Source organism: Cuculus canorus, chromosome 1, assembly GCF_017976375.1.
Source record: "Cuculus canorus isolate bCucCan1 chromosome 1, bCucCan1.pri, whole genome shotgun sequence".
NCBI classification, from domain to species: Eukaryota; Metazoa; Chordata; class Aves; order Cuculiformes; family Cuculidae; genus Cuculus; species Cuculus canorus.
In genome coordinates, this window is record NC_071401.1 from 64204259 (window position 1) to 64223227 (window position 18969).

The 18969-nt window shown below is 40.1% G+C and overlaps 1 protein-coding gene across 8 annotated transcripts in view; it reads right to left on the bottom strand.

The window, feature by feature from the left end:
* Window positions 1–4067: 4067 nt before the first annotated feature.
* Window positions 4068–18969, bottom strand: part of LIMS1 (LIM zinc finger domain containing 1) — a 75290-nt gene continuing 60388 nt past the window's right edge. For 3 of the 8 annotated variants that reach the window (XM_054081697.1, XM_054081702.1, XM_054081708.1), the window contains 9 exons: window positions 16218–16284; window positions 13757–13877; window positions 12749–12898; window positions 11417–11567; window positions 10441–10533; window positions 8810–8858; window positions 6559–6634; window positions 5982–6173; window positions 4069–5579 (listed from right to left, as the gene is read on the bottom strand). In XM_054081697.1, coding sequence (XP_053937672.1) covers window positions 6026–6173; window positions 6559–6634; window positions 8810–8858; window positions 10441–10533; window positions 11417–11567; window positions 12749–12898; window positions 13757–13877; window positions 16218–16284 — 855 coding nt within the window. In that variant the 3' untranslated portion in view covers window positions 4069–5579; window positions 5982–6025. Of the gene's footprint in view, window positions 5580–5980; window positions 6174–6558; window positions 6635–8809; window positions 8859–10440; window positions 10534–11416; window positions 11568–12748; window positions 12899–13756; window positions 13878–16217; window positions 16285–18969 lie in introns of those variants that run through there. The other 5 variants (XM_054081681.1, XM_009557893.2, XM_009557896.2 and 2 more) reach the window with 3 other exon arrangements.

An 18969-nucleotide genomic window follows, 5' to 3' on the forward strand; every position in this document is an offset into this window, starting at 1 on the left:
AGTATTTTCTCACCTAAAATTGTATCTTGTGTCTCACCACAACTATAAATTGAATCCATTGCCGTGGGCTGTATCACTGAGAGCCAATGCTCTAGAAAATGAGTTTCCAAATATTCTAGCAGTTACAGTGAAAAACTTTATTTCCCAGGCACTGTGGCTAACATAGTTACACACTTTCTTACCATCTTGATGCATAGCTGGAAATATGGATCAAAAGAAGACAATATTGGCAGCCCTCAAAGCAGGTGAAATTTGCAAGTTGCAGCTGTAATTACAAGTTTGGTGGTGCTGACCATTGGTGGTTGCCACGTGGTGTAATTCCCAGCTGGCAGCCTGAGATGCTGCTCACTGGACTTACCTATCTTGTCTCTCCTCTGCCAGTGCAGGCACTTTGGTCAAAATGAGGCCACTGGGCTCTGTCACTGGAGAAGTATAATTAAAAATTTGTCCCATTCTCAATCTCAGGCAACCTGTTGGCAGCCATATGATTCCTTATACTCCTAAAAATATGGCCATCCTCAAAGCTCTTATGATCTGTGTGAGACAAATGAAGGCAAAGCACAGGAACAACCACAAAGCCACAGATAAAATGAAAAGAATAAATTTATTTCTGTTACCTCACAATGTGGGGCAACTCCAGAAAAGAGAACCTGGTCAGATGGAGTGGAAGCGGGAACGCAGGCCCCGTGGAGCTCTGTCCTATCTAGGAAAGTTTGTGTATCTAAACTGCTGCTTTGCCTGTATTTACCAGGGAAAAACAGTCTTTGAGTCTTTCTCACAGCAAGGCTGGAATCTCAAGCTCTCCTGGTGGTCTTGAGTTTCACATGCCTATGTTATCTAAACACAGAGGTTCAACTTGTCAAGCACGTGAGAATGAACAACAGTTAGTATGATAATGTGTTTTTTTTCACCTCAGCTGCAAGTCACTTGAGTGTGTTTATAATCCTCCTGCCCAGTCTTCCCTTATATTCCCACATCCTATCTGCCAGAAAAATAAAAGAAGGTAACTCAAGTTGTTCCTGTAACAGCAGCAGTCATAAAACACCCTGGCTGAAAGAATTGACCCTCTCTTTTATTATTTGCTCTGTTTGGTTTATTTAGGTACTCGATTTAATCTTTGAAAAAGAAAGAGGATCTTTTTTTCTCTGTACTTTTTCAAATAGTTCATCAACAACTGGGGCTGCCAAACAATTTATCAACACCTGCTCGGCTAAGTAACAAAAGTCTTGGTGCTGGTGCAGACAAGAATGCTGGAGCTGGATCACTGGAGGAAGTTACTGCTCTTTAGGTGATGGGGAGGCACGGGAAGTTGCAAGATCCAGTGCCTTGACACTGGCCACCATATCTCACCCATCCCTGTGGAAGTGGCACCAGTTCTGGGCTCCCCAGTTCAAGAAAAACATGGAACTACTGGGGAGAGTCCAGTGGAGGGCCACAAAGATCATTAGGAGACTGGAGCATCTTATGAGGAGAGGTTGAAAGTCCTGGGTCTGTTTAGCCTGGAGAAGAGAAGACTGAAAGTGGATCTTATCAATGTTTATAAATGTTATGTGGGTGTCAAGAGGCTGGGGTCAGACAATGCTCAGTGATAGGACAAGGGGCAACAGGCAGAAACTGGAGCACAGGAAAATCCACCTTAGTACGAATAAAACTTCTTTACTGTGAGGGTCATGAGCATTGGAACAGGCTGCCCCTGGGACATTGTGGAGTCTCCTCTGGAGATAATCAAAACCCATATGGACGCGTGACGGAGACCAGCTCACAGGGACGCCTAAATCGACAGACGGACTACCGCTCTGGTGGCAAGTAGCAACATTTTATTCTCCAAACGGAGTTTTTATACTCTTCTGGTTGAGATAACATCGTACTTGTATGCACTGTTTACATACTTTATTACTATTCTTGTCGTGAGAAAGCAGGCTCTACAAGTTCTACAAACAAGGGTCTACGTGTCTGTCCAGAGTTCACATAACATCCTTAACTAAGTCTGCAGGTGTTCCTGGAGTGTATACATTTAGCTTGGGCCCTGGAATGGGGAGAAACACATTATACTGCCAAGAACCTCTGTGTCCGCATCCTCCCTTCCAGGAGGAGTGGCTTTTAATCTCAGCACAGTTTTCTGTTATCGACCCTTTCAGGCCCCACAGAACACTGCTCTCAAGGCCTCTGGCTTCATCATTCTGCTTTTGACCCTTTCAGGCCCTCAGAATGTATAATGGTTCTCCTCAGACGCGTTCTGTGCAACCTGCTCTAGAAAAACCTGCTTTAGCAGGGGGATTAGATAGGAAGATCTCCAGTGGTCCCTTCCAATCCCTACCATTCTGTGATTGTTTGAAGGCAGCTCACCAGGCAGGACAGCAGTAGCTCTAGTGCTGTCCCTGCAACCAGACTCTGCTCAGCTTGGCTCGCTACCTATCTGTTGGAATACAGCACAAGGCTTGTCACTGCCAGTGGCAGAAAGGCTTCTTCCCCCTACAGCTACATCCACTGGGCTTTCTTTAGTGCTCCCTACTGTTAAGTTTAAGTAGAGGCTTCAAAAGGAATCTCTTGCCCATGCGTGATTGATCCCATGCACTAAAAAGGGGCAAAACTTCTGAGGCATCCATTTCCCCATCCCAGGTGCACAGCCTTCTTTGAGAGGTAGTAGGTCTCATGCATAGAAAAACAATAATAAACTTTGCCTCTTTCAGGAAAGTATGTTCAGCTACGCAAAATATTTGGGATACTGACAGGCCAGGAAGTGAGCTTCAACACCAGACCTGTAATTGTCCAGGCTTCCTAATTGCTAGCTTGCTCCCTTGGCTCTGTTTTGCAACTGCTTTTAATTAATCCCCTTCATGACAATGTCCAGGGGTGTTATTTCAATGACAGTTCACGCCGAAGACAGCTTCCAAGAGAGCAGTATGGATTTGGGGAACCCTCCACTCAGATATGACTCCAATAATAATAAAAACATCACTATGAGGGTGATTAATCCGTGGAACCCCACAGAAGTCTATCTCCTTCTGTGGAGATACTCGTAGCTTGGTCGAGCAAGACCTTCAGTACTGATCCAGCTTTGAAGTTAGACGTGCTTTAAGCAGATAGTTGGGCTATTGGACCTCTAGCAGTCCCTTGTGACCAACATTTTTCAATGATTCCTCAGGCTTTGAACTCTCAAGTACCCTCAGATGCTCTTAGTGCTACACAACAGGGTCCGAGATACAAGTGCTCATGTTCAGGAACTAGAAACTGCTGCATTGGTGGACGAGAGCACAACATTCACTGTCGGGAACTTGGAAACAGAAAAAACATCCTTTGTTAGGGCCACAGGGCTAATGCAGAGTCAAGAGGAGACCTTGGCCACACAGCGTAAACAAGGCCATCGTGTTGTAGATGGCTGTAATCCCTAGGAATGTGCATCTGAGCCAGGTCCTACCATTTAGTCTCAGGGATAGGGACCCTTCCTGACTCTTTGAGGCTGAAGGAAAAGTACAGTCAGTGTACTGTGAAAAACCTAGAGCAAGAAGTGAGTTACAATTTAAAGGAAGTATTGCTGAGTATGGTCTACTGAATCCATGGCATGGTCTAAAATCCCAACAGTGCTACCATGCTAGTTACGTAAATGGTTTTCTGGGACATTTTAAGGTTTATCTAGTCTTTAACACAGTCAGGACTGCATTCAGTTACTGAACTGTTATGGCATTCAATAACTACATCAGATAAAATAGTAAAGAATACCCTACCTAGCACTAAACTGGAAGTTTGGGAAAACCAGCTTCATTACAGTGAAAAGAGGAAAGAAAAAATTGATAGGAAGATGCACGTTTGAAACAGACAAGATATTTTCTCTAGGAAAACCTAGTGACTGTGCCAACTGAGAATATATCCAGAAGAATCAAGCTGTTCTATATGAAATAACTGTGGTTTCTTTCATGAACCTAAGAACTAACTGCAGTGGGAAGTTTAGAAAAGGCACAGGTCTCCTTTAAATCAGGATAATAAGGAAGCATTTACATACAGTCATAGGTAAAAGCACAGGGAACTAAGACAGCCTATTTGCTTTCCCCACCCTTTTCAAATACTCATTTAAGAGAGGCGATATAAAGTTTAATAACATAGCCTTTATTGATGACACTGGAAAGCAGACATTTTAAAGCCACTAATTTTTCATAAACAGGAAAGGAAATTTTGCTTCCTATAATGTCATTACGTAAAATGTGTTTAAATCACTAATGTAAAAAAACATAAAAAAAAAATGTTTGCCTACTTCATAATGTAGTACCATCAAGAAGTCCTAAGTAACTGTATTTTCTAGAAAAAAAGGAAAAATAGAAGAGATTTGCATGGACAGAAGTCAACAGTACAAAACAATTAAATGTGTGTTGTAAGGAATTCTGATTATTTGTGAGCTCAGTTCTTGAGGATGGCTAAAGAAATAGATCCTAGCAGGATCAGACCTTGTATATTTACACTCATAGGTGTAAAAGTAATATTGCCTGTCAATTGAAATATGCATTTTCAGTATTGTTCTGAAAACTAATGAAGTCTAGAAGCTTAATTTTAAGCTCAGGTGTTCACATTTAAAATACTTCTTGCGTCCTGTATAATTAAGGCAAAGTATGTTATGTTTTGAAAATACCTTGTATATAGTTTCTGCATAAAAATACAAAATAAAAAATAAAACTATATATATATATATATATTATGGAACACTGTTATGTATGGTCCAGCAGGATAAGGCACAAAAAGTAAAGAGAATGCAAAAGCATATATAAAAGCTAATATGTTATTTTGAGTGGAATTTAGCAAAATTCAAGTAGTTCTGAGTATGCTCATTTCTCGCACTAGGAATATATATTTTATATAGGTATTTCATGCTAAGCCTGATGTACAAAGCATAATCTATCAGAAGTAGGTCATGTGTACAGTGACTGTATTTAGAAACCTGATACTTTTCCAACTACCTGAAGGAAGGCTCCTTCAATGAGATGACTTGGCCTGAAATCCAAGTGTGAGTTTTTCCACAAGATGAATTATGTTGGTTTCTTGCCCAAGTCACTTGTGTGCATACTTAATAGAAGGTTAGTGCTTTCATTAATATAAATAACAATAAGTGCCCCTGAAGTTGGACACATTTGCAGTTTGTTTTTGCAGGTATTCATGAGCAAAATTTCTGTCCCTGTAAAATTCCATGCAGATTACTGTGCACAATGGGCCACTCACATCAGTTCAATTGCATTATCAGGGTCAGAAACCTTTCAGATGAGCTGGTATTGAATTTAATCTGGAAGTATGGTCTGTTTATCAAGACTAATCTTACATGTACAAGTATAGAGAACAGAGATTCTTAGATATTTGGATTCGATAGAAAGCATACAACATCATTTGTTGTCTGATTGCAGCCTCAAAGCAGCACTCCTACCCCCACCAAATAACATATATATAAGATTTTCACAAAGGCAGGGGAGAGCAGATGAAGTCTTTACTTTCTTCCCAAAGTTTCAGCTAGTTTCTTCAGTCTTTTCTTCAGCTCTAGAGGAAACTTCTCATAACACTTTTTGCAGACAGGCTTCATATCAAACTCAACAAATTTATTCCTAAAATGACAAAGCAAAAACCAGACAAAGTTTTAGCAGCAGAAACAGTGAAAACAAAATCTCTAGAAGCATCTCATTAAAATACGCATAAAAAATAAGCAAAAAATACAACTGCAATTTATACATATATGTGAAGTTACTTTCATAAGGTTATACAAGGTAGACAGTAATTACAGTATCCTGCTGAGTGAATTATGCAGTTTTCAACCAAATATCTGTATTTATTAACTGTGTCATTTAAAAAGCCTTCCAAACCTGACTGTAGAGCTAGACAGACTAAACATAACATAGCAGAATAACAAGTTGCAACAATTCCAGGTTGCAGTTGTATGAAAAATATTTTGGTTTTGAGGGGCATAAATTCATGCAAAAACTCAAAATGAAAACATCCTTAGCACTGACCAAAGAAGAAAGGAGCAGAGGTGGTGGTGGTAAGGAAAAAAAGTTTACAAACAGATTGGCTTTTTCTTTTTCTGCTTCTCTTTATCCTTTGCTTCACGTTCCCGTTTGGCAAGTCGTCGCTTAAATTCATCTGGCATTTTCTCGTAACAGTGTTTGCAGACAGGTTTTAGATCAATTTCAACAAACTTATCCCTTTAGAGTTAAACATAGGAAAAACAAAGGATAGGAAAGGAGAAGAGTTAAGAAGACTAACTGAAGGAAGACATGAGCAGACAGATAAGAAAGATGTAAATTTATTAAGTGGAGTAAAAGGAAGAATTATACACTTATTTCAAGGCCAGGTTGGATGAGGCTTTGAGTAGCCTGGTGTAGTGGGATGTGTCCCTGCCCATGGCAAGGGGGTTGGAACTAGATGATCTTTAAGGTCCCTTCCAACCCAAACCCTTCTATGATTCTCTGATTTTATCAATGCTGCTTGTATGTTTTTTGAACCGTAACAGTTATACTCTAGCAACATCTACACTTTGAAGATAATCACTGATACATTTTGAAGGCATCACAGTTATTGAAAACTTACTTTAGTGTTAATTTAGTGTTGCAAGTTGAACAAGCGAAACAGTTCACACACCATGCCTTATTCAGAGCAGACACAACTAGGGTCAAAAAAAGAAATCATTATTATTACAGAAAAAAATAAGGTGTAACAAAAATTTTAAGCTTGCACATTCATGAGGCACGAAGAGCAGTCATTGATGAAGTATTAACGACCATAACAATAACGTGGCAAGGCTAGGAAGGCACACGTGGGTATAGTGTAGCAGGACTGTGAAGCATTGATAAAACTGCCTCTGATGGTTAATACAACTCTGTGTTCACCAGCATGACCAGTTTAGCCTATTTCTGCCTCCTGTTGCCTGCTTCCACCTCATCTCATGGGATGCTGACCTCAGGCAACTGTTTTATGAGGCTATGTTTCTAACTCAATCAGGACACACAGTCAGCTGAAAAGCAATCCAGCAAGAAGGTGTTTCATTTGGTTTTATTCCTTAGCTCCTGTTCAGACCGCAATGCCATCAACAGCAGCACTTGCCCAGCCAAAGAAAGTAACATGAAGCCAGCAGTTAGGAGGACGCTGCTGGTAAACCAGTGCCACCAAAGTGACAAAAATTATGGATTCATGGGATAAATTACTTGATCAAGACAAACTTGGATATGTTTTTATTCTTTGGAAAGAAAGTAACTATTTTCTCTTTGTTCTGATCTCAGTCTGTTTTCTGTTCTTCCTCTCTTTCAAGATACCTTTCCACATTTCCCTGGTAAGATTTGCCTGTTTTCTTAAAGTTGAAGATGCAGGGCAATAGTTTTCTCATAAAACACATAATTTTGCCAACAAACAGAACTACAGCATTGTCATGCAGAGCTTTTTTCCTGCACTACAGGGCAAGCAATTCCACAGAAGTGTCGTTATTCCACTGCTTGCCAAAATAATACTAGTCTGATGAAAATCTTTGCTCACAAACAACCTCTAGAATACAGTCAACAGGCACCCTCCTGAAAAGCTGCTGCCAAGGATGTTTGTTTCATCAGAGAAGGAGACGGAGAGAGAATAATGCTGGATATTCTTTTTTCGTAACAACAGTGTCAAATGTATATGCAGAAATCAAAGAAGAAATAATTGAAAATGTACACTGAAAATAACAACATTACTGCATTACAGTATATTCTGTTCAGTTTAGAGTCCAAAACATATAATATGGCTGTCAAATTATATGGTGTAACATGATAAACATACAGAGATGTAGTCATCAGACAAGGCTGAATTTATTCATTCACCTCGAGATCCAGTTCTGCACATTTTAGTTGGATTTTAATGAAAAGGAGGACACTGTTTCCTCCAAGGCATTCTGGATTGTTGTTCTGCAGGTATAGCCCAGTCCAGAAAATGTGAGGAAAGCACGTCTCTGGAATGTAGGTCTCACCCTATATTTACATGACTGTGAACTAGTTTATGTCTCTTTCCACATGCTAGAGGCTTCCTCCCACTTTGCTAATAGCTTAGGCTTAGGTGAGACTAACACTGGTATTATAGTATCTCCTTCCGCAGGGGTAAACAGGCACATAATACTGTTGCAGTATTTCAGGTAGAATAATCTGCTTTTTGACATTTTGTCGTAGCTGGTTGTCCAAAAAAACCCTCCAAACACTTCCTTCTCTGTCAAAAAAAAATCCCGAACTTAAATCACTTGCTTCAAGTTCTGCCTTTGTAGGACACGTCTTTCCAAATACGATCTTTCCTGGTTTTGTGACATTATCATCAGGCTAGATTTTCAAAAGACAGGTGCCTGTAAATATCTCTAGGAACCAAACTGAATGGAAACTAGGCACCTAAGAGTGCCCACCCACATCTTTCAATATATAAATACTTTTCCAAATTCGGTTCATGATACCTTAATTTGTTTGAGGAGATGCCTGTGTGATCATCCTTGCCATTGCACATGCTCTTTTTTGAAGCTGGTGGGGCAGGAAGCCACCTCTGTGCATCTCCCAGCAACCCTGGCCTTTGCATGTCCCTAAAGGGTATTTGCTTGACCACAGTTCCCCTCAGAACTGCGTGATCTTCCATACCATCATGAAACATTCGCTGTTAAGGTTTTCTTACCATTCGGTCTGTGACTTAATTAGCTCTAATCTAATTACTCGTCAAAAGAATGGCTAGTTTTGTTTTAATAAGAACAATCAAAATTTCAACAGGCTGCTTTCCTCTTATCTTCACTTTTAAAGAGAACTTCCCTCAGAGAGGAACAGTAAGGAAACAGAAAAGTGCTTACCATCTCCTTCAATCACACGGTTGCAATGGAAACAAACATCACCAAAGAGCTGAAGAGGAAAGAGAAGGAATGACTTTTTAATGTAACAATTTTATCAAGGGTAGCTTCTCAAATGAATAAAATACACATATTTCAGCTGATGGGCACAATAACTTCCCTATTTATTTCGGTAAAGTAAAGAGAATGCTGGCAAATCTGCTTTCATTTACCAAATACGTTTTGCATAGTCTCATCACAAAATGTCTTTAAATTATTAAAGATGAAAACATTTGTTTACATATGTTTGATCCTTTGTACATAGCATTTCGTTTAAACATTTCTCTAATCCTGAACATCTGAAATACAGCTGTTGGTGTCACATGCACATCATTACTAATCAGTCAGTCTAACATTTGGACTTAGATGCATGACTAGAACAAAATATTGCTGTTTCTGGCAAAAACTGTAAGGAAACTTTATTAAAAATATATAAAAAAGGGTAAATTTAGGCCCAAACCTATTCATTCTGTTTCCAAGTTTAACATTTGTCCACAATGTAACAATGAAGAAGTGCCCAAAATGTCATGTATTTTTTCTAAATGTAGTAGTTAACCTAGTAAAAGACATCCACTCTACATACAGCTCTTGTCTGGTCTATGTACTCTTGAGAGCGGTGAGGCACTGGCACAGGTTGCCCAGAGAGGTTGTGGATGCCCCATCCCTGGAGGTGTTCAAGGCCAGGTTGGATGGGGCCTTGGGCAGCCTGATCTAGTGGGAGGTGTCCCTGCCCACGGCAGGGGGGTTGGAACTAGATGACCTTTAAGGTCCCTTCCAACCCAAACTATTCTATGATTCTATGTACTTTAGCTGTTACTACTACTATTACTACTAATGTCATGGCATTTATTGCCTGCAACTACACAGGCAACTTTTCATTCATTTGCCCTTCATTGCTGACAAATTAACAATACATCTGTAATTAGCAGATGCCATACAAGTCCCAAGTGTAGCCCTCACTCTTGTATTTATAGAAGTGAAGAGGTGGACATAAAACAATGCAGAAGGCTTCCAAATAAAAAAGGTCTATACATTGTGTTGCTGGACTACAGAATTAAGGAAGTCTGGAGAGAGATACTACCATGGTATATAACTCCTATATAAATGCAAGTGGTCACTAGGTGGTATCCTCTTACAAATTTAGTCTTTGCAGTCTTCAGTAACCCAATGAATGAGCTGGGTGACGCAGAGCATATTAACACAGCATCATCCCATGCTACTCACTAGGGCCTCATCTTAAACCACAGCTACTGAGTGGCAAAACTTTTTTAGCTCCTTGCGAAAGATCGGGTGTCATTAGCTGCTCCGATCTCACAGTGTGTAAAAGCTCATAGTAGTACCACTAAGCTTGAAGAACAACTCGATACCGATTGTCCTGGCTAGCCTTTGTGAAATACCTTGTATTTTTTTTCTTTATACCAGACCAATGTATAGAAAAGCCCCTATATATTAACTGCAATAGAACATCTGCTAATTTACATTACACCCATTAGTGACTACAAGAAAACAGAAGAACGTCCATGTTTTTTTATGTCTAATAAAACCAATCTGTGAGTTTACCAATTAACACTATTTTTAAAAGTAAGCGGCCTTACCTGATTGTAGTGGGTTTCACAATACGCTAAGCCTTTTCTCTCATAGTGACGATGACCCAGGAATGGCTTTTCACATTTTGCACAAACAAAATGCTACAAACAAAATTACATTAATATGTTATTTTTTGATTACCTGGAAATAATGATATTTTTTTCTGGAAAGCAAATCAACCAAATCCAGCACTGAGCATGATTGGAGTCTACTGAACTATTTTGAAAAGGAGAGCTAAAAATTTTTTTGTTTTTACAGTTAGACCACTAAAATGATGCTCCTTTTAATAGCTTCAACATTTCAATCCAGAAGTTAAAAAAATAAATAAAAAAAAAAAAGAAATCAAGCAAAGATATTCTGATATGTTATCAATCAACAGAATGAAGAGATTTTAAACAATCTGCACCAATATTACAAGAAAGCATTTGCTGGAGGACATTTTCAAAACAATAAAAGCAATAGAATGTTTGTCTTCCTAAATCTTGTACATGACCTTGAAATACCAACTCTCACATAAGGTGCTTTAGAGATATTCACATGGCAGGTGACTATGGAAGACATAAGGCTATTACTATGCTCAGTAATATTATGGTTGCCACAGAATTCTACTGCCTTCCCACATGTGTTGTCTTGCACTCTGAAATTTTCTTCTGTAAAGACCTCACAGTGCTTTCTTTGCTTACTGATTTTGGCTTCGTAGTCAAAGCCTTCTGTAAGGTAGGAGATAACTCCTATTTGACAGTGGAAGACCAGACATGAGAAAGCTGAAGACAGGATTAAGAGAAGGCACTTAGAATCATAGAATAGAATAAAAAATAGAATAGAATAGGACTTTAAGGAAGGGACCTTAAAGATCATCTAGTTCCAACCCCGCTTACTAATCATTGCTGCATACTTTGCTAATCCTTTCACCACAATTTATCAGCAAAATCCCAGGTAAGTATGTTTATGTTAGGAAAAGACAATGTATCATCTGATAGTTACCTCCACATGCCATTGTTTGCCCATAGCATTCACCACACGGCCTTCAATTGGTCTTCTACATGCCCCACAGATGGGGACACCCATTTTGTCATGGCAGGGTAAGCAGTATAATTCTCCCTTCAACTCACGAGCATCAGCAGTAAGTTCCTTCCTGTTCAAATGTTAATGAATTGAGAGTATGAATAAAGGCACTGAACGATGTCAACTATTGAGAATTTCTGAAAAGAAAGAAGAAATCTTTAAAATTTGTTTTAGAAATTGTATTTGTACCACATTAATGCAGCATCATCAAATATGACACAATTCAACGTAGTGTGAGATTGATCAAGTCCACAGTAAACTGAGAACAGGCTGCTGAGCGAGATGCACAAAGTCTCTCTGATAACAGCTTCTGAGCTATTGCCATTCTGCATCCTGGTTATGTAGCAAAAATGTTTGTGTGCCACCTGTGCACATGTTTGGTTTATATTCTGGCACTCTTATCACCAGCTTATTTTAGATTTACATAACTGTAACTGAAAGTAAAATGTAGCCCTGTACATCTAAGTGCATTTTCCCTGTTGTATCAAACTTCAGAGAAAGAAAACTACAGACCCACATGAGCTAGCTACATTTATTAATTGCCAGTTGCAGAAACTCATATACTCCACTTTTTAGTAATTTGCACAGTTAGAATACTGAGAACAGCTAAACTTGTGATGGTACTCACTAATGGTCTCAACTTGTTGCACTGACACACCACCACATTGTCATTCAAGTCAGCACTGAAATGACGGTGTCCTTGGCACCAGAAATAAACAATTAGTAATCCATGCTATTCCCCACAATGCCCCTGATCCCTGCATCAGTGCAGGATGTAGAAATGTGCAGCTTCATGTACTGCAGTTGCAGAAGCTGGTAAAATGAGGTGGGAGAAAGCCTCTAAGAAAAACATAGGTTTTAAACTGAGAGAACAAAATTTGCATGCCACTTAACTACAAAGCAATAGCACAGGCAAGACAGTAACTCAACCAGCTAAAGAGGACCACTTTTCTCAGTCTCCTAGCAGAATAACAAGTTATCATTTTGCTGCTCCAGAATCCATTATCTGTGTGCATATTTTGTAAGGTACCACCTTATCCTGCGGAGTCCAGCCTTTCACCACTCCTTAACAGGTCAGCTGTTGTTTAAGCTAAAGGCCCAACTCCATCATCCCAAATGGAGTAACACACACCTAGCCACAAGGCTCCCAAACCCAACCCAGTTGTATGGGACAGGTTTTCATTTTAAAATGTAAATAAATGAAACAAATAAACCCCACGTTTTCCTGCTTTCCTTTGCAGAATTCATTACCCGCAGTTTGTACAGTTGAAATGATCAGGGTGATAAGGATCATTTTTGAATATGAGAGGTTGTTCGTCAATAATGGCATGACACTTCTGGCAAATGTACTTTCCCAGGCCTCTGGCTTTTTCCCTGTTATGGCAAGGGCGGCAGAGATGTCTGAAACAGCATTAAAAAGAAAAGATAAGTACTGGTACCTTGTATCACAGTGCAAAATATAAACGAAAAATCTATTAGAACCTCATTTCAATTAGCCTTTTTTCTTGGAGAGAAAATAGTCTTTTAAACACTTGTCTTGCTAGGCAATCCAAGTTCAGAAGAATCTGTCTTATCTTTTTATATTCTGTCACTGCAGGGATATAATTTCTTCAGCTTATCTGAGTTTAAGCTGTGTTCAAACACAGTAAACAAAGCTTGTGATAGATTCTCATTGCTGAATGTTTTACTCTCAAAATCTTAAAAAGTTAGATTGGAAGCTGCACGACCACACAAGTCCTAATTCTGTAAATAACTGTATATCATATTATACATATGAAGACAATGGCCACAGAATCCATTTGTAAAACATTTTTATGACCATAGCTGGTAAAAATATCCTACTCTGAGAAGTGTCCCACTGAACTTAAAGCAATTATTAATAAATAAGTTCCTAGACAACACCAAAACTGGAAACCTGCGCTGGATAAAGAAAGTAAAAACTGATATTAAACAAAGAAAGATAATGCTTCTGTATCTGAATGTTTTCTCTCATATTATGTATCACAATACCCCCAAAATGCTACTGGGTAGAGAACGTTTGCTGCGAAATCTGGTGTTGAAGCAGGTAAACTGTTATTATTTGTCTATTTTAAGATACTCATTCTTAAGTTTTGTGATGCACTCTTAGACCTTTTCCTCACAAAAGACACTTCAGTTGCTCTACCTCAGCTGGAAAGCTTCAGGAACCAAAACCTCTCAGTTCCCCATCTCAGTACATCTTATTTGTGATTAGTAACAGAAGAAAGGGTGAAGAACTACCTGCCAGCATTCTTGACAAATCCAATATCAGCCAGTACTTGTTGGCAGATATCACAGCAGAAGCATTCTGGATGCCAGCTATTGTTCATAGCTTTAATAACACGACCAATAATGAACTCACCTGTAAGAAAGACAACACCGGAATGTAAAATACCATGCTAGAAAGTCAAAAGAAACCCACAACCAAATTGCTACAATGATGACATCATGCTCTCCCCCTGCTGCCCTCCCCAGTCTGGTGGAATATATTGCTTTCAGTATCACAGTTCTGGTTCTAAACTCTGGAACTGGGTTTTGGTTTATTTGCCATGGGTCAGAAGAAAACATCCTTGCTGACGGACATCTTTCTGTTCCTTACATATTGAGCCCTTCTACGTGCACACTCCACCTTCCCTCTGAAGTCATCCTTTTTTTTGGTCCCTTCCCTGTTTTTACTTGTCTGTTCTCAAGCTGTTAAGAAATATATAATTTATTTATATAATACAGCTTTTTTGTGTCTTATCATCTTTCTCCTACTTTTCTTTTAGAAGATGACAATTATAACTTGTCGTGTAGATAGTAGTGGTTTCTATACTCAAAGCACAAAACAACTGAGCTTGGGTGGCTGTGGACCTCCTGCAAAAAGACCCCATGGAGTCACAATGCAAAGATGTAAGTGAAGCTGCAGAACAACACACACTACTGACCTACCATGACGAGTCCTGTCCTGTGAGGCACTAGAAAAACAGTGCGAGAACTACTGTTTAGCACGTACAGTGTGACTACTGCATGGGCAGCTGGAGCCATGTCCATCACACAAGATTTAGTTGCTCTCTATGTGGGTGATGTAGCCAGGGGTCCTCAGCAGTGCAAAGGCTCTGCCTAAAATGTATTGGGAGCTCAGCTTCCCAGTGCTGTGTGAGGCTGAGTCCTAGCTCCAGAGAGCGTACAACTCAAACAGCTGCCAAAGGGGAGTGATTAGGCAGTAACAGATGCAGATGGCAACATCTAGCATGCGTCTGTGTGGTGCTCCCACGAAGGCATAGCTCTTCAAGAACAAAGTCAATGGACTCTGGAGATGTTGGGAATGCTCAGGGCATCATCACTGACAACAGCCTCATCAATTTTGGCCATGCTTACTAAATCCAAGCAGTGGCAAAGCCAAGCTCTGTGCAGGACCCCAACCCAATGAGGTTTTGATGAAGCTGGTGCAATGAGAAGCCAGGCAGGAGCAGTGGAAGCTGGGAAGAAAAGGCTCTGGAGACAGGCAGCGTAGCTCATCCATGCTACCCCTGGCTAGGGGCCAAAGGCACTTCCCGCTCCAGCATGCTGAAGAGAATTCCCTCTCTACCCAGGTTCCTGGGGGGAGTATGGGTAACAAACACCAGCAGAAGTCAGCAGTATGTGGAAAATGCCAGTGGCCAGGAAGAGTGTCATGTTGCATCTCAAAGGGTCAGGTATGAGGTTTCACCCAACACCTTCAGAGGCAAGAGGCAGGGAAGCAGAAGAGGAGGCACAAGGGAGCAAGAAGGGGAGGAAGGAAGGGGGCTGTGCGAGTGACTGGAAGAGCACAAGGGGCCCTCACACATGGGAAGTGACTGGCCAGCGGAAGAGACAAGGTGACAAGACCTCCTGGTTTGTCACATACTTCAGGCTTCCTCAGAAACTACCAATGACCTCTTTCTTCCTCTCCCCCTGCTTGTTCACATCTGCAGCTTTAGATTCAAAGGTCCACAACATCTGTTTCCCTCTGCCTTAGTGTTCAACCCCTCCCTCCGCACAAGACAAAGGCCTCACTGAGATAAGTGAAAGCCATAGTGCTTTGCCAAGGTGCCACAGAAATAGACGAGCTTCCAGATCATCTTGAGCAACAGTCACATAACTTCCCAGCCCTGCTCCAGCAAGATGTGTCACACACAGGGGGAAAAAGCTTGCAAATAATTACAGCATGGCAGACATGCAAGCACTGACATCAATAGGGGCAAATAAAACATAGTTCTCAGTCTTACATAGGGTTGACACCATACACTGAAGCCTTAAAGATATTTGTTTCAATACTATGAAAGGGGACCAGCTGGCCCATCAGCTGATTATAACACTAGATAATAAAGACTGTCCCCACAAGTGGGTTACAAGAGTCAAAGCAGATGACAAAGACTTGTTGCAGGGTTTCAACTGCATGAGCCCATGCATGTAGATATATATAACCAGGAGTGAGGAACGGTCTGTTCATTGGATCACTGGATCAACAGCTAAACTACTCACTCAAATAATGTAAACTTTTCTTTAAATCCTATTGTTTGGTGACCTTTAGCAAAAGCAGTTCCCCAGATTCTCCTAAGTCTAGTTAATACTGTAAGTTCAGATGCTCAGGTGCACTGGGCTACGTCCCAGATAAGATAAACAAGGGTTGTACATCGCCCCTCAATGACATTCCCATTTGGAATCAACGTGAAGTGTTTCACCTCAATGTAAAACTTACCACATTGATGGCAGCAAGGGGCAAAAAGCATTTGAAAATCATGTTCACAGTACTTCCTCCCTTCAAACTGCAAATGGGAAAAAAATCCGAGCATTAGAAGGATGAGGAGCATGTTCCTAACATAAATGCTGTAATGTAACAGTTTATTTCCAGATGCAATTAGGTCGTAAAACATGAGAGGCAGCACAAAAAAAACCCAGACCATGTGCTATGCTTTAAATCCACACCCTTAATTCAGCTACTGGTTAGTACGTAGCATTAATGGCACACCATACCTCTAATATTGCTGAGGCACTTTCTGTCACCCATTTACATCACAATAAACGTCTGGATTTTGACAGACTGCTGAAACTGATGCACCTCAACGAATTCTGGGCAGGAAATTAGCTAAGAAAAACCTTTCCTGGGGGGAAGCATTTTCTCTGAACCCATTTGATCTCTTTCCCATTCTACATTTCCTGCAAGAATGACCGAGCATACCAAAGGAAGTAAATACGGGAGAGAAGAACACTCAGGCACAGAAATCTTTGCAATTTGTGGAGCAGCAAAGCCAAAACATAAAAGGGAAATAAAGGCTTTTCCTTCTTGATGCTTATTTCATACAATCATAGAATCATTTAGGTTTGAAAAGACCCTTAAGATCATCGAGTCCAAATATTAAGGAATGAAGTTCACTACACCAACCAGATGAAATAGGGAACCAATCTTAAGGGATTTGGATCTGAATTTTCTCACAGCTTAGAGAAGTTCAGCTGCAGTTCAAGCTTGCATAGCAAAAACAGTATTGAAAAAAAAAAAGATCTACAGCACTGCGTTAGCAGCTTAGCCAGAGAATATGTAAAAACATGTAGGCAAGTATGTTCTGAAACCAAGAGAAATGTTTAGATACCTTCAGGCACATCATTACCAAGCACACATGCCAACTAGCATGTCAAAACCAGACAGACAATATTAGGTATGCTATGAAATGTTTGGATTTGAATGTCTTGGTTTAAAATACTGGAAAAAGGGGGATAGCAGGAAACCCACTCCTTTCTTTTTTTACTGGGTGTAATACAAAACAAAGTAAATAGCATAAAATAACAAGCCACAAATTAAGTTTTGCTGCACAGACAGAAAATAGAGCAATGTCCCTCAAGATTACCTGTTTTATACTATGAAATCCCAAGGATCCAATACAATATAAGAATAGCAATTACTTGTGCAATATACAGAGCCACTGGCAGGACACAGATCTAATGAAACACTTTAGAAGTAATTGGATACTTGAGATCAGAAACTTAATTCCTGTGCCCAATCTGAATTCTACCTACTAGCAAAGAAATACACGTGCTCAATACAGATTCTTTCAGAAGTCTCTAAAAGCAATTTATCAAGTGTTTTTCCAGTGTAATAATCTAAAAGAGATGAATTTTTAAATTGGAGTTTTCTTTAAAAAACGCCTGAGACAGAGAGCTATTAATTAGTCTCAAAGAGTAATGGAAATTATCGGTTCATTGAGAATTGCGCCTGCTTCCTGCTGGCTAAAATCCTTTTTAAACTGAAAAAAAACCCGAAAAAGTTTCCTATTTTGTATAAACAGGTGGTCCGATCGGAGATGCTTAGGTTTACTTGGATTTCAGAGCCACCACATGTGGATCTTGGTGGACCAAACAGGTTTTCCTGGTTTGTGTCAGGCAGGTTGGTTACCATTCAGTCTTGTTTATATTTTCAACCTTCTCGGCTCATTTGTGCTGCCTTTTGTGGATGACCCAGCAGCTAATCCACCAGAGAAAGCCTTGAGCTTCTATAACAAGTCCCACAGCACATAATTTAAAAGCAAGGTCATTTGAATGTTGTATGCTGGAGGTTCATATGTTAAATGGCTCTGCATAGAACGTTTCACCACAACATCACCTCCAGCTGAGCTCCATGTTTTTAGCTAACCTAGAGGAAAGACATGCACAAAAATTGAGTCTTTAAAGACCCTTCTTCTAAGACTCACTTTTTGGTAAGGCCCATTTTAAGAAAACATTCTGGGTGCAAGTGGAATCAAAACAAATCTGACAAGCTCAGTTGTGCCTCCTTTTAATCTTCCTATAGGTTATTTCAAACTTCTTAGAAATAATACCAAACTGAAAGTAGCTCTCTCTCATTTAGGAGACAAAGTCAGACACCACTCCTTTTTAATAATAATAATAATGACGATGATAATAATAATAGCAATACAGACTCCCCAATTGTTAAGGCTCTTGTTAAGTACTTTGTAAGGATTTTGCTGTATTTCTTCTGTGGTGGCATGCACCACTCTAAGCCCTTCTGTCTTGTTCAGCCCCAGCACAGCACAGACAGAGCAGGTTGGACTTTTTCTGAAAGCATCCAGCAAGAGGCTTTTAACAAATGGCTGGGCCAGGGGTAGGACTTACTTCTCTCAACCTTCCCTGTCTGAAGACGAGGTGCCACACTCCCCAGTGGAAGACACAGGCAATCTCTAGTAAGGAGGAGCCATTCTTGTACTCCAGAGTAAGGTGGATTGGAATAAATGCCTGCTGAATAATTACAATGGGGGTCACCTGGCCCTCTGGCTGTTCTGCTGCTATCAGTATGGGATTGTGTTCTGCTACCTGTTGCAAGACTCTGCAAGAACAACTCTAGGGAATACATGGCTTCCAGGTTATGGAGTAAAAGCAGACGAGAATTGCTATCCTTCCACATGTGACAGCAAAGCACAGTGAGTCTGGAAACTCTTGTGGCATGGTGCTTGTGCTAATCT